Source organism: Oryza brachyantha, chromosome 10, assembly GCF_000231095.2.
Source record: "Oryza brachyantha chromosome 10, ObraRS2, whole genome shotgun sequence".
Taxonomy (NCBI): Eukaryota; Viridiplantae; Streptophyta; class Magnoliopsida; order Poales; family Poaceae; genus Oryza; species Oryza brachyantha.
In genome coordinates, this window is record NC_023172.2 from 14,605,294 (window position 1) to 14,620,250 (window position 14,957).

A 14,957-nucleotide genomic window follows, 5' to 3' on the forward strand; every position below is an offset into this window, starting at 1 on the left:
ATAGATTGATCATACATGAGTGTAGTGTATATTTATACGTACACATTAACTTTAAATAAACTGTTGATAATATAAAAAATACTTTTAGAGTTAGCGGTTAGTTTGTTTTTATTAATCTTGGTCTAACCACGCCCCAGTACGTGGCCGGCGATCCCAGTCCACACGTCGCAGGCGATACGCGTGTACTCCGCCGCGGCCGGCAACACGGCATGGGCCGCGACTGGGCCAGGCCTGCTCGTGTTTGGGCCACGGCGAGCTTATTATGTGTGCTGGTGTCGCCGCCGCCGCCGCCGCGTATGTCAACGGCGAGACCACACGGTGACGTCGCCGTCCCGGACCCCGCCGCCGCCGGTGGCCCCGACCACAACAGCTGACACGACACTGTACCTTCGTCGCAGTACACCGTTGGGCTGTAGACACGCTGGCATGCAGCCGATCGATCAGACTCCGGCCGGAGACAGCATTAAACGACGGTAGCTGAGAGCTCTCCCCCCTCGTAGCTTTTACGTCCGAGCTAAAATTTAAATTTTCAACATTAAATTTTAACCTAATTTCATAAATATTTCATCACGCTTTATTTTAGAGTTTTTACTTTTAAATAACTAAGAATACATATATATATATATTATATATTTACTCAAAATTATTTTTTTTGAAATATATTGTTTGATTTTTTTTACCTAGAAAAGCTAAAAGATGAGCATGTTTGTGTGCTCTGCTGTATATTTCCAGGTCCACAAGAGTAACTGTTCATCGCCGGTCAGTCATGATATGTATCTAGTACCATCAATACCTAAGCATTTAGGGTTGTTTAAATGTAGTTAAATTTTTTAATCCTATGTTACATTAGTTGTGTTTGACCCTATAAACAAACGCCTCCTTTTCCAAGCACATCTCACGGTTAAGAAAGCATCCACGTGTCAGTGGCCAGCTCTCGGGAAATGAGAGCATGCAGCCCGGCTAGGCAGTCATGCCCTGTCCTGGCGAGAGAGAGAGAAAAATATCTACTATGCATGCAGCTAAATGAGTTTCTCCGTGCAGTAAACACCCTCCTTGCACGTCAAATGGCCAAAAGGCCAAACACGCCCAAGCTCAGGTTTTAATAATTTTGCAAAAGAGTATATCATTCCAGCGATTTTATGTATACTCTAATTTTGCAGACGGTATATTTTAATATTATTTTTATTTTATTCTCTTAACTTTCCATAATTTAAACAACATATAAATATGAACATTTTTTCTATCCTTCAGGTTGAAGGATATACCATGAGATACTATTATTTTCTATGTAAAATTATGGTAAAATTGCTCTAAAAATATAGAGACTATAAAAGTGTCTGGGCTACAAAACACTTAAATTTTGTAAACATATAAATATACTCCTTTCAATAAAAAATAATTATCGTTTAGGACAAGATTTGAAGAAACCTCTAAAATTCCCACCATCGATTATTTCCTAAATGTTTAGTTGAGATACAAGACAAATGATACACACCGATTTTTCTCGAAAAGAATTATCATAATATCATAAAGTTATTAGGTTTTATAAATTTATTTTAATATAAACTTGCTTATCAAAATTTTAGAAATTTGAGCAAATCTTGTTCTAAAATGAAAAATATTTTGAACTAGAGAGAGTATATTGTAAACATGGATATTAAAAAGTACGAATTAAGTATATTATGTTCTCTTGATATAATAAGGTATCAAACTAATCAATTTTAAGTTGAGCCAACCCATACATTATATTATATTGAACATCATTTGCTAATAAACGATAGGCCTAAAACGTATGCGGATAAAGCGCGGCAACGCCGCGCATTGTTTCTAGTGTTCACCTAAACCCGTGATGTTTCATCGCTCAAGATGCAACTAGATTTCATCACACCTGTGAAAAGTCAGGTCTTATCCTGGGTTGGTCAATGGTTAGGTCAGTTGATTGGGACCTAAAATGCAGGTTAAGAGATTGAAAAACAGTGTCCAATTCCGACACTACTCCGCTGTCAGACGACCTACCACCGTTGAAAGCCATCTAAACAACATTCCAGTCCCGGTATTTGCTCTGAAAGCTGTTTTCTCACCCTTCATGCAGCTAAAGTGAAAACCAAAGAAGATCTTATTAGATTATATTTCAGAGTAATACAGCTTTCAGCAAGCTACTTCTACCAACTGCCCAGTACTATCTTCTGACTAAACCTGATCCGTGAAGCATAGCCGACAAGAGATCAAAGGAAAGCGATACGAGAACCCTGATAAACATGGCGCTCACTTGGCCTAGTGGTTGGCGAAAAGCTAGTGGTTTGGTTTGGCTATGTGCACTGCATCCTCTGGTCGGCCAGAAATGGATCACGCACATATTCAGATTTCAGACTGAAACACAGTAGCAGTGCGTGCAGGAGAGGGCCTCCAATTCCTTTCGTGTCGCTGTCAGCTGTACTAACTGACATGGGATCGGTCCCTTTCCACGCCATGGATTGTGCCAGAGGCCAATCGAGCAAAAAAACACACAAGAACGCAGTACATGCTTCGGTTTGGATATATTGGAAACGGATGGTTTTGTTTTTGTCCTTCTGAAAGATCGAAACAAATGGCTTTAACACTATGTTTGATACACAAAAAAGGCCTTTTTTTTGCTGCTGCTGCTGAAGATGTAAAGCTACCATTTTTACACATCGGCAGAGCACGCCTCGACGAAGGAATTTGTTGAGGTGAAGAGTGAGGGACAAGGCAACCACGGGAAGAAGATAGGGGATGAAGTGGAGGAACACTGTTCATGCCAAAAAGGTATACTCCAGTTCTTTCTTGCCGATAAGCATGTGTGGTGTGCACTGGTGTAGCTTCCACTCTCAGTCACTTCAGGATGAATCCAACCCTATGCAAAAAGAGAGAAATTTATGCTCAATTTCAGTAGTATCACAGGCTCACAGCTGCTCACATTAGGGGAAAAAAAGGTTCTCTTGCACCACCCAAAACACATCAGTTTAATCATGGTTTCAGTCTACTTTCAGGCTCTGAATTCTGGCAGAAGAAAAATCTAAGCATGCAGAGAAAAAGTACAGAAAGGAGCTGCAAGACAAAAACCAAAAAATATATCCACGCAATTTTCCACTGCAGAAGCACGTACTGACATCCGCATTCTGCCATTCCTCCGTTGCTCACACAAGGGGGAAGAAGGGAAAGAAAGGGGCTGTTTAGTTTCCAAAAGTTTTCGTCCAAAAACATCACATTAAATCTTTGGACATCTAAATAGAGTATTAAATATAGATAAAATAAAAAAACTAATTACACAGTTACGTGAGAAATCGTGAGACGGATCTTTTGAGCAGTAACCCATATACACTGATGATGGATTAATTAGGCTAAAAAAACCGTCTCGCGGTTTACAGGCCAACCCTGAAATTCGTTTTTTCATTCGCATCTAAAAATACCTTCTGACATCCGGTCAAATATCTACTGTGACATGTGAAAATTTTCATTTCATCAACACCCCGAGGCACCTAAAAAAAGAAAAAAAAGATTTTGTTTTTGTCCGAACGAGAGAAGGACACAACGGAGAGGTTGGGCCCACCGGTCAGGGAGGGGCGGGGCCCAAGAGGGGGGAGAGGAGCGGCACATCCAGCCGTGCACAGCTGCGGCAGATGGGATCACACGAAGCAGCACGACCAACTTCTCCGGCCACACCCTCCCTCCCTCTCTCTCTCTCTCATCAAATCCACGAGCTTTCTCTCTCTTCTCTCCTCGCCTTGCCTTGCCTCCCCTGTCTCCTCCCTTCTCTCCCCATCGCCACCAACTCCTCCTCCGGCCATCCGCCATCGCTGCCGCAGCGTCCTCCTCGAGAGCTCCCCCAACGCCGGCGACGGCCGTTCTGCCGAGGTGAGCGCTCGCCCTCTCCTGTCCCGGGCCTATCTCTGATCCGATCTTGCGCGCGTGTTTGCATCTTGCGGGCTCGTTCGGTTGGATTCTCTTGGAGGAGAAGAAAAAAATGGATCTTTGTTGGTTGCATAGCGGAGAACGAGGGTATTCTGGTTTGTGTTTGAACGGCGGAGCTACGAAATGGCGTAGTTTTTGGTGCTTATTTAGCTCTAATCATTTCGCGGGGCGAAGGTGGATTTCATTTCTTTCCTTTTATTCATGCAATTGGTGTTTCTATTCTCGTTTTGATTTCGTTTCGGTACGGCTCAAATGATGACCAATGGAAAAGGACCATATTTCTAAAAGAAATAGTACGATTTTTGCTGATCGTTCTTCTGTTACAGAGCTGGGTAGCCAATGAAAAAGATGCATCTTTTATTTTTCTTCTGAAATGCTTTCGTTTCCTGTACTGTCTCTGATGATCACGAACAGAGTGCCGAAGAGTGTGAGCCATGAGTGGAGGCGTCGAGCCGGAGACCCCGCCGGGAAGCAGCGGCGGCGGCAGCACGCCGGTGGGCGGCAAGCCGCCGCGCCACCACCTCACATCGATTCGCCACTGCGCCAGCAGCGCGCGCATCGCCGCGGCAACCGCAGACTTTGTAATCATTCTTGCTATATTGCTTATTGCTTTAGCTTAATTCCAGCGATTTGCCCTTAAAACTGTTCTGACGAATCTTTCGTTGCTTTGATTGCAGGACCTGGATTCAGGGACTCTGAGCTTGATCTCGCCCACAGATCTTCGACCTGGCTTTCTGCCGGTGTTCCGTTCCGGCAGCTGTGCCGATATCGGAACCAAACCGTACATGGAGGACGAGCATGTCTGCGTCGACGACCTAATGGAGCACCTGGGAATGCGTACCCCTGTCATCCCTGCACCGGGTGCCTTCTATGGGGTGAGTTGGTTTGGATTTGCATAAAAATTTTGGTGGTTTGTCTGTTGTCAGCTGTTCTAGGTCTTGATAAATGTTCGGCACTCAGCAATATATATGCTCATTATGGAGAAATTAATTATCCCGTTGTGAGTGGTAATATTGTTGCCATCATAGTTTGTGTGCTCATTTGGTCGTCCTGTGGTTTGACACATCATGGTGCAAATAATTGCATATTAGTGTGGCTGAGGATGTACTCGTGGTGGGAATGATTGCATTGGGGCAAGTCAGCTCATTTTGAGCATTGATAGTTCCTCTTAATTTTCTTATTACTTTCTGCAAACGTAGGATAGGCTTTGTGAGACAAAAATATGCTCAATAAACGACCATAATGCTTTTTTTCATGGAGCAATAAATATTCTCTATATACAGTAGTCTGTACTCATAGTAGTGTAGGAAGATGTAAATTTTAGGCCGAACTATGCATTGTGTGTAGAGGGAGTATTGTTGTTTGAGATTTTCACAGGGGATGGTTAATAGGTTCAATTCTGGTGGTGATTACAGGTGTTTGATGGTCACGGTGGTACAGACGCAGCCTGTTTTGTTCGGAAGAACATACTGAGGTTCATAATTGAGGATGGCCACTTCCCTAACAGCATAGACAAGGCAATCAGGAGTGCTTTTGTGAAGGCTGATCATGCTATTGGGGATTCCCATTCTCTCGACCGCAATTCTGGGACTACAGCATTGACAGCACTATTTTATGGCAGGTATGTTCTAATGCCAGTATCCCAAAATGTTTTTATTTTTCCTGGTGGTACAATTGACTCTTAAGTCATTTATCAATGCTACTTTCATATGAGAAGTATCTCAAGTGTGTACTGAAACCTTTTACATTCATTGCATCATATTGTAACCCAGTGGCCTCTGCTAGTTAATATCAAACCAATCTTGTGGAGTAATGTATAGCATTTAAAATTGTTGCGTTTATGTGATTCTTTTTGTTCAATGAGTTCACTGACTCAATTAGAAGGTGTTTCTGCAACTTCATTAGCTATTAGGTACCATTATAACTGATTTGATAATAAACCACTCTCCTTTATCCTTTTTTATCCGTCAGCTACTTCATTTTTATTGCTTCAATGTCAAATATCACAACAAAGCGCAAAGTTCTTTTCTGCTTCTGTACCGAGATTTTATTGTTGCCTTAGTGGATTGACACTCTTTAGATCAAGTATATTCTTTTTCGTTTATGGCCTATTCTCATATGCCTAATTTGAATGGCAGGACATTGCTCGTTGCGAATGCAGGAGACTGTCGAGCAGTATTAGGAAAGAGAGGCCGAGCTGTTGAGTTGTCAAGAGACCACAAACCCACTTGCAGGAGCGAAAAGATCAGAATTGAGAACCTTGGTGGTACCATCTTTGATGGCTATCTCAATGGTCAGCTGTCTGTAGCAAGGGCGATTGGTGATTGGCACATGAAAGGTTCCAAAGGGTCAATAGGCCCCCTCACTGCAGAGCCAGAGTTTCAGGAGGTTAGACTCACCGAGGAAGATGAGTTCTTGATAATCGGCTGCGATGGGCTTTGGGATGTCATGACCAGCCAGTGTGCTGTCACAATGGTAAGGAAAGAGCTGATGGCACACAATGATCCGGAGAGATGCTCGCAAGAACTAGTTCAAGAGGCTCTCCGACGAAACTCCTGTGACAACCTAACTGTAGTGGTTGTGTGCTTCTCATCAGATCCACCACCTCAGATTGAGGTCCCAAGATTTCGAGTACGAAGAAGCATTTCGATGGAAGGTTTGCATATGTTGAAGGGAGCTCTTGACAGTAATGCCTGAGCTCTCAAAATCTGTGTGCCTTCTCTGATAACTTTGGTTGTATGATCTTGTTTCCATGTTGGGTCCTTAAAAAAGTTTTGCTCTGTTCTTTCAGTTATAGGTTCGGAATAAGTTGTGTAGAATTATTCAAATTTTGTTGAGGTGTAGGCTAATCATTTTGTGAGGCAATGATTTATCTGTACCGGCCAGCATTTGGTTGTTCACAATGTAATTGAGCAATACCAGCATCCATGTTCTGGTACAAATGCCAGTTATAATAGTTGATCAATTTTGTTCTACTTCACTGTTGTCTGATAAATCAACTTACCTGCTATGCTTCCTCTCGAGATGGCAAACCAAAGAAAGTCACTTTATATGTTCAGAAACAACTTATCTGTGGAAACATACGCATAACAGACATACAGAGTTAAGCAATTTTAGGATTCTTGAAGAGATACTGAGAGGTACTAAAAATTTAGCGTAAAATTTGGTAACTCCTAGTATTTAAGGGACTAAGAGGACCAAATTTTACACTAAATTTTGATACCTTCTGATATATTCTCAAGGATACGGAGTTAGTTATTGCTTTTTTTTTCAATTAAATCCTGGAGGTTCACAGTCATGAATGTTTTCCTTTGCGGACGGTTGGTTCCTAATTAGAACTGGATTGAACATTTACAGCCCACTCTTTTAGCTAAAATTTAAATTTTTAATCTTAAATTTAAAGTTTTTTTTATCTTAATTCATTTTTCAATCTTTCTCTTTTAGATCGCTAAGATACGTATATAAATTATTTTATATTATTCTTCGTTTGCATATATTTTTTTCCACCTAAAGCCAAATGATAATCGCCTTATAACCGAAAGAATCAGATGTCCATGTGCTGGACCAACAATGGCGGCACTGATTCCTCAGGTCAGGTCCAGTAGGAGTGGAAATGGCCAGGGAAATTCATGACCATTTTTTAAATTTAAAACTAAACACAATCAAATTTTATTTTTATACCCAAGTACGAAATATTAGTCACACACCCCACTTGCCATAGCCAACTGCTATGGTGCTCCTCACGTGTAGTATTACACTTTATAACTCAAGGAATAGAGATATTGTTGGTATTTAGGATTTTATTAATTCTTATCCATTTATGAGATCATATTGCCAGGCACGTACGTGAGAAAGGTACAATTATACCCCTATGTGCTCATATTTTTTAGACAATTATAACCCTTCATGTTTATGCTACTATCAAGTGAGGCGGGTGGTAGTAGAAATAGATATGAACCCTACGATAAATTTAGATGAATTAACCATACTCATTTCATCTATCAGTATCGTCTCGCTACGAGGGTGCAAGTTAGACTTGTATGGCCAAAAATTTTTAATATAAAAAAAAATTTCAAAGAAGTTTATTTTAAAATAAAAATTACAAATAGAATAACAATCCCAAACTGATCAAGATACAGATCAAAATTCGACCAGGCCGGGCTGAGATCTAGAGCAACCGGACGGGCCAGGAATCCATGACAAAATTTCCACTGTGGAAGCAGAGATGCAAACGGCCCAATACATACAGAATACTACTACTGTTAGCTGTACGTACGTACGGACATCCATGACACGTACGTGTGCTGTACGGACGTACGGTACGGTCACAAGGACAGGTCCAAGCTGACAGCGACACTGCCACGACACATGGCGCCGGGGCTCCGCCGCGAGCAGCCGCCGCCGAAGCTCGTCGACGACGGCGACGACAGCCAGCTGCTGCTACCTTCGCTGCAGCAGCGGGCGGCGGCGCCGCTGCCCCGGCACCGGCACCTGCGCCCGGGCCCGGCCGAGTCCAGCGTCAAGGACAGCGAGAGGCGCTCGTCGCCGCCGCCGTGGCCGTCACGCTCCGGCGCCATGGCGTGCCGCCGCCTCGCCGGTGCTGTCACGTCGTGCTCGTCCTGCAAATCAAGATCCGCCACTACTCTGAGTGTGCTGTGGTGTTTAGTTGTCAAAATTTTTTGGTAAAAATATCACATCAAACGTTTGACCAGATGTCGGAAGAGGTTTTCGGACATGAATAAAAAACGAATTTCACGACCAGCCTAGAAATCACGAGACGAATCTTTTGAGCCTAATTAATCCATCATTAGTACATATTAGTTACTGTAGCACTTATGGCTAATCATGGACTAATTATGCGTAAAAGATTCGTCTCAAGATTTCTTCCATAACTATGCAATTAGTTTTTTGGTTCATGTATGTTTAATGCTTTATTTAGACATCTAAAAATTCGATGTGATGTTTTTGGAAAAAAATTTTGAGAAGGCCTGCAGCTAGCAGACAAGCAAGCCACGCACGCCACGCGCGCATGCGTGCTAGCTACCGACTGGTTGCTCAAGTGTGGGAGCCAAGCTAGGAGGAAGATGCTGCAGTGACCAGAGGACAAACACGAGCATGCGAGCGACACTGCACACGAGACGAGAGAGAGATCCAAACGCTTTTCAGTGATGAGGCCTCTACCTCGCGTGAGGCGCCGCCACGCCTCGTCGTGGCGGCGCGGCCGGCCAGAAGCGGCGGCCTGGGCGTGCTCGGCAGCGGTGCGCCAGCGTCGTGTCCGGCTCCGGCACCGTCTGCAGCGGCGGCCGCGGTGGCAGGTGGCGGCCGGTGTCGCCGACCGGAGTGGTGGCACGAAGCTGGTTGGCCTCCTGTGACCGCGAGGCCGTACTGCTGCAGGTCCCTCTCGCGTATTCCTTCGCTTCTGAGAAAGCCTGTTCGAGTGCTCACCTCTTGTCTCGTCTCCATCCGATTTGGCCTGCATCGTGGAAACGAAATTATTTACAGTATAGTAGTATATGAGTAGTTTACACTTTACACTGCACAATATTTAAGATAACAATAGCAAAATGTCAGTATTTGATACTCCATGGATAAAAAGAAAGTGGACTGGTGTATTTTACTAGTAGTATTATACTATCGGTAGAAAAAGAGTATTTTTTATTTTGTTAATTACCTAATTAGCAATATTTTGTAATTTTACTTTTTTACAATAAAGATTACAATAAAAAGGACGATATCACCTTTTCAAATTCTACTACACCTAATACTGTTGATAGTATGATTTAATCACAGTTGTCTGGTAAAAATAGATCAACGGTATGAATACCATTAAAATACACCGGAGTCAACCCCAAATAAAATATCCTATAATATGTGATGGACAAAAAATGTTTGCTTCTACGGCGGTCAATTGTTTGAACTAGATTAAGGGTCGAGGCTATTTCTTTAAAAAAAAAATTGCAAAATGTAACGATGGGATGAGTAGATTTATCGTCACCAGAGCCTTTTTACTAGAGTATACAAATGTCAATCGATATCTTAGATGAATAATTGATAACATTATTATACCTTGAATTGATAACATTATTATTCATTCTTTTTTTTAGATTTCAGTTATTCAGTAACCTACTCCTCCATCCAAAAAACCAACTTCTGAAAGTAAATCTACATAAATATGGGTCTGTTTGGATAAAGAGATTTTTTTTATAGCACTTGTATTTGACGTTAATTATAAGTATTATTAAATATAGATTGATGGAGTATGTGTCATAAAAGCTTCTTACTTGCTAATTATATGCATGCTGAGACTATTATAGTACTAAACTCATTTAACATATGGCAGTACTTATTCTGTCCACGAATATACAGGAATATAAGACCCTGTTTAGTTTTCAAAAATTTTCATGTTCACTCGTCACATCAACTCTTTAGACAAATATATAAAATATTAAATATAGTTAAAAATAACTAACTATACAGTTTGAAAAGAATTTATAAGATGAACTTTTGAGCCTAATTAGCACATGATTAATTAGTCATAACTGCTATATTAACTCACATATGCTAGATTTATTATGCTTGAAAATCTCCGTCTCATGGATTTCGGAAACCATATGTAATTAGTTCTTAATTAGTCGTCGAAATAGTCTTTCAAACACCAAACCCAAAACTTTTGCGAACTAAATATGCCCAAGCAATTGTGACATTTTTAGTAAAAATTAAAGTAGCCAAAAACATAGAACCGAGGTGATGTTTATTGTACTTTCGACGACGTACAGTACTATCTCTGTCCCATAATAATTTTATTTTTCGTTTTTTCATGTCCAACGTTTGACCATTCGTCTTATTTGAAAAAAATTGTATAAAAACTTTAAAAAATTAGTCACGCATAAAGTACTATTTATGTTTTATCATCTAGTAAGAATAAAAATATTAATCACAAAAAAATTTTAAATAAGACGAAGAGTCAAAACATTATAGAAAAAACTAAAAAATAATCTTATTTCGAGACGGAGGTAGTATTAATAAAGAATAAGGTACAAAAGTGACATGTTGAGAGATTGAGTAGACAACCGAGGTGATATTTATTGTAGTTTTTCTCCTTAAAATATTAAAACCCCTTTATTTGTGGATAAATAAAACTGCCAAAATCCTTATATGGACAGAGTAACTGCTCCTACACGCATGTAGAGTAGAAGCAGTATTGTTGAAGTAGGCTAGGTAGGAATATCTGATATATATGGAGCACTAGCAAGTCAGCAGCTCAGCATGCAAAAGGAATGAAAAGTTCCTGCAGTGTCACAATAGGTGCTGTACTGTTGTCATCATGTGAGAACCAATCTGAAAGAATGGTTCCTGATGTGACTGATGAGCCATGGATATTGGCAACACATGCATGGACATTAGAATGAAAAGGAAAAAAAGGGCAAAAAAAAAAAAAAGGCAATGACCTTTGCAGCTGTTGCTGCTGCTGCTGGTGTAGCAGCAGCAGTGAGCCCCTTGCATGCTTTGATGAGGAGTGGCATCTGCAATATGGTCCGTTACACTCATGATGATGATCCTGCTGCTTCATATCTGTCCAAATTTGCATGCCTCCTGCAAATGTTTGCTCCTGATCCATCTGCTGAATGCCCACTGCTCACAAGATTGGCAAAACATATTTTCACTCATAATGGGTTATATGTGTGCATGCATGAAGAATAGGAGTATAAGTACTACCACAAGCTTTTGTAGCATTCCTTTGCTATTTGGAAGCCTTTTCTGTATGAAACAGAATATGTACATGCATGGTCGTTGAACAGTGTGCCAGCCAAGCAACTAGGCAAGCACTCTGAAACATACTCATGTTCTTTGAAATAATGATGCATGTACTACTTCCATGCATTGTGCATGGAAGAAATGTGCCTAATTATGAACTTATGATTATTAGCATCATCAGGAGAGGTAAAACATGAGTTGTTTTTTATTAATTAGGGTATGGTTAGCTTACAAGACAGTGCCCCATATAGGATGCAGTCATACAGCTAACTCCAAGTTCATGATATGAAATACAAGATTGAAGTTGTTACACATATAACCACATACCTTGCATCTCCAGATCATCATTCCTCATGTTTCTGTACATCTGTTTTAAACAAAAGCATACTGTTAACTCAATATACCAATAAGTGCTTCTCCAGAGAGAGAAAAAACTTAATAGACAATGAAACATTATACCAAGAACACTATGTAAAAGCTGAGCAGACAAACCTGTAGATGGCTTTTGACATGAGATATGGTGAGGCCTCCCACTCCCATCAGCTGAAGAACTCTCTTAGGTGTAGCCTCTGAATCACATAGGATCAATACAAATGCACATTGCAAGAACAGAGAATCAGTTAAGAATTGACCATAGTTACTACTAACCTGAACAACGGAAAGAAAAGCAAGAGAAGCAGTAGACGGCAAAACAAAGTTCAGAACAAGAAAGAGACTGAAACGTCTGAACGTACTGTGCTGTCCTCCAAGCTTGTGTATGGCATGAACAAAGCAGTGATGGAGATCAGGCGTCCATCTCAGGCGAGGCACCTTGGATCTGTTGTACTGCCTCACTCCTTCAATCCTCTCCCCTCTCACCATTGTCATCTCAAGATCGCCAACCAAAGCAGTGTTTCAGACTCTCAGTCGTCTTCTTCAGTTCTTCACTTCTTCAGAGAGAGATGTTGCACATGCACACACCTTGTCAACTCTTGAGAGACATATGGTAGGACTGAAACTCATATATGACTGCACCCAAACACTCGACAAAACAAGGAGGTGCTCAATAAATAGACTGTTGATCTTGTTCTTTGCAGGGTATAGAGAGAGAGAGAGAGAGAGAGGGCAGCAAGAGACAAAGGGTTGGAGACAAAAGAGCTTGTTCAGGCGTCTTCAGATGTGATCATGTCATTTGCCGCAGGGAGGGATAATTATGAGATCGGAGCAGAGGTGTTGACCCCAAGAGGAAGACGAGGACATGAGGAAAGGGAGGAAGCATGCCAAGCATCTGCCCTGACACCCACCTGGACCGTCCTCCACATTGTTACACATTGCAAATTGTGTTGTGATAGGGGATTTATCTCTGACAATTTACTGACTAAAAATCCCATATGAATGAACAATTGCCCCAGCATTATGGATCTTTAAAAGGAGATGGTGACGTACTGAATTAACATGACAGCGAAACTAGCAGGGCTCCTTTGGAACACTGGATTAAAAAAACGCTGGAATAAGAAAAACAGGAATGAGATGCCACATATTTCACATTCCCACGGGATTTCAAAAAAAAAACAAAGGAATTTTAGTGGAAACATTTTTTTTGGAAGAGAGTGCTAGAGAAAGAAAGGGAGAGAGTGCATGGGACTTCTCAAAGTAAAATAAAAAAATGGGGCAGGAGCTCATGTTTTTTCCCCTTTGGAGTTGAGTCATAGGAAGCAAATCCATAGAAATTTTCTCAACCATGTTCCTTTGTTCCAAAGGATATAATAGGAACAAATTACTAACGATTAAAATCCTTCAAATTACCTTTGAATTTCCTACAATCTAAAGGAGCCCTCATTGTCAGCTTGATTTCTTATCAGCTGTAACTATAATTTGAATTTTGAATCTTAAATTTCGTCGATTTTGGCAGATTTTTTCATCATAGACTACTATTTTTCAACTTTGACTTTTAGAATGAAAATAGTATAGTCCATATAAAAAATACCTTTGAAATATTTTTGGTTACTTCATTTATATCTTTATGGCTCATCAGTCATAGCTCAATGGATCAGAGCCTAATTGAAACTGAGCTTCATGCTCCAACATTGAGAAACCTGCAAACAAAAAAAGATAAAAAGGAGAAGAGGAGAGGAGAGGTGCTGATGCTGTCACTCCCAAATGAGGGTAAAAAATAGATAAGCTGTACATGTAGAACGGTACACAGTCGAGGCGGTTGGCTGCTTGTGAAAATTCCTTCTGCATGCCCTAGCTGGCCTGACTCACTGCAGAATTGTGTGCAGACCTCCGGCCACTCTCAAGCAGGCACAGTAGGGCGCCTCTGTAGAGCTTGAAAAGCTTGGTCGTTTCAACCTCGCTACTAGCTGGGGTACCAAAGAATCCACCGGCCCTCTGCAAGGCAGCCAAAGCCACACTGTGGATTCATAGCATTTCTGCTGTAGCTAACCTATTGCTCTCTATCGGCTGATGATCTGAGCAATTTCGTGCTCCAACAAAAAGTAACAAAAAGTATCTCGAGTTATCGGTACCTCGCGGTACTAAATCGTTTTTGTCCGTTGAATCTAATAGTGCACATCCTAATCAGTTAGATCCAATGATGAGAAACGATTTGGTACCGTACCTCGAGGTACTTTTTATTGACCGGAGCAAATCTCTATTTACAAATGAAAAAAATAATTCTTAAATAAAAGTTGTATATATGTTTGGGATCCAAAACCCAAGACTAAAAAATAAATTATAAAAAAACCTAAAAAAACTCTAAATTTAAGATTGAATATTTAAATTTTGGATTATAAGTATAAGCAAGAGCGAAAAAATTGTTTCCGGCTGTCTGAAAAAGTTGTTGCTTACTGCAAGGATCGATCACAGAGTTTCAGAGAGAAATGCAAGAAAGGAAAAGGAAATCAGCAAGCACTGAAGATTGCAGTAAATATACTGGAGCAGTACCACGAGTGAAATTTTTTGCGTGGTCGATACACGGGCAGAGAGAGCAGCAGCACGAGTTGGCATTGGTCGGACACGAACTCCCACCGTTTTGCTGCTCTGTTGCATGTTTTGAGTCCTCGTTTCGTAGCAGCAGCAGCAGAGACAGGAAGCAGAGTCTCATCATGGCCAAAACCAAGCGGATCACACGGCGCATCATGGCCTGCCCGCACCCTGCGATTCTCTATGCCACACATCACCACCACCTGCAGCCCTTGGCTTGTCCTTCTCTCTCGCTACCCCTCACTTCTGGGCTTACCTGATCGACTCAACTAATGAATTGGTATCATTATCTTTTCGTTTATGCCCGT

At 41.2% G+C, this 14,957-nt stretch overlaps 2 protein-coding genes across 2 annotated transcripts; one reads left to right on the forward strand and one right to left on the reverse strand.

Annotated features, from left to right (window-relative positions):
• The first annotated feature begins 3,637 nt into the window (after window positions 1-3,637).
• On the forward strand, window positions 3,638-6,910 carry LOC102706043 (probable protein phosphatase 2C 47). The gene is made up of 5 exons (XM_006662497.2): window positions 3,638-3,873; window positions 4,345-4,511; window positions 4,608-4,805; window positions 5,346-5,551; window positions 6,069-6,910. Exons 2-5 carry the CDS (start codon window positions 4,365-4,367, stop codon window positions 6,625-6,627), a joined length of 1,110 nt encoding a protein of 369 aa, XP_006662560.1. The 5' UTR covers window positions 3,638-3,873; window positions 4,345-4,364; the 3' UTR covers window positions 6,628-6,910.
• A 1,345-nt stretch (window positions 6,911-8,255) lies between these two features.
• LOC121055513 lies at window positions 8,256-12,546 on the reverse strand. Its single transcript, XM_040528036.1, has 6 exons — window positions 12,420-12,546; window positions 12,178-12,254; window positions 12,013-12,052; window positions 11,379-11,562; window positions 9,112-9,403; window positions 8,256-8,549 (listed from the first exon to the last, which is right to left on the reverse strand). The coding sequence occupies exons 1-6, from the start codon at window positions 12,544-12,546 to the stop codon at window positions 8,256-8,258; spliced, it is 1,014 nt and encodes a 337-aa protein (XP_040383970.1).
• Window positions 12,547-14,957: the final 2,411 nt, after the last annotated feature.

Coding starts and splice junctions, on each gene's coding strand:
- LOC121055513 (XM_040528036.1), bottom strand. CDS start 12,546: ATGGTGAGAGGGGAGAGGATTGAAGGAGTGAGGCAGTACAACAGATCC. Junction 12,255..12,419: donor CAAGCTTGGAGGACAGCACA/GTACGTTCAGAC, acceptor TATGTGATTCAG/AGGCTACACCTAAGAGAGTT. Junction 9,404..11,378: donor CAGCAGCAACAGCTGCAAAG/GTCATTGCCTTT, acceptor TCCACGATGCAG/GCCAAATCGGATGGAGACGA.
- LOC102706043 (XM_006662497.2), top strand. CDS start 4,365: ATGAGTGGAGGCGTCGAGCCGGAGACCCCGCCGGGAAGCAGCGGCGGC. Junction 4,512..4,607: donor CCGCGGCAACCGCAGACTTT/GTAATCATTCTT, acceptor CTTTGATTGCAG/GACCTGGATTCAGGGACTCT. Junction 5,552..6,068: donor ACAGCACTATTTTATGGCAG/GTATGTTCTAAT, acceptor TTTGAATGGCAG/GACATTGCTCGTTGCGAATG.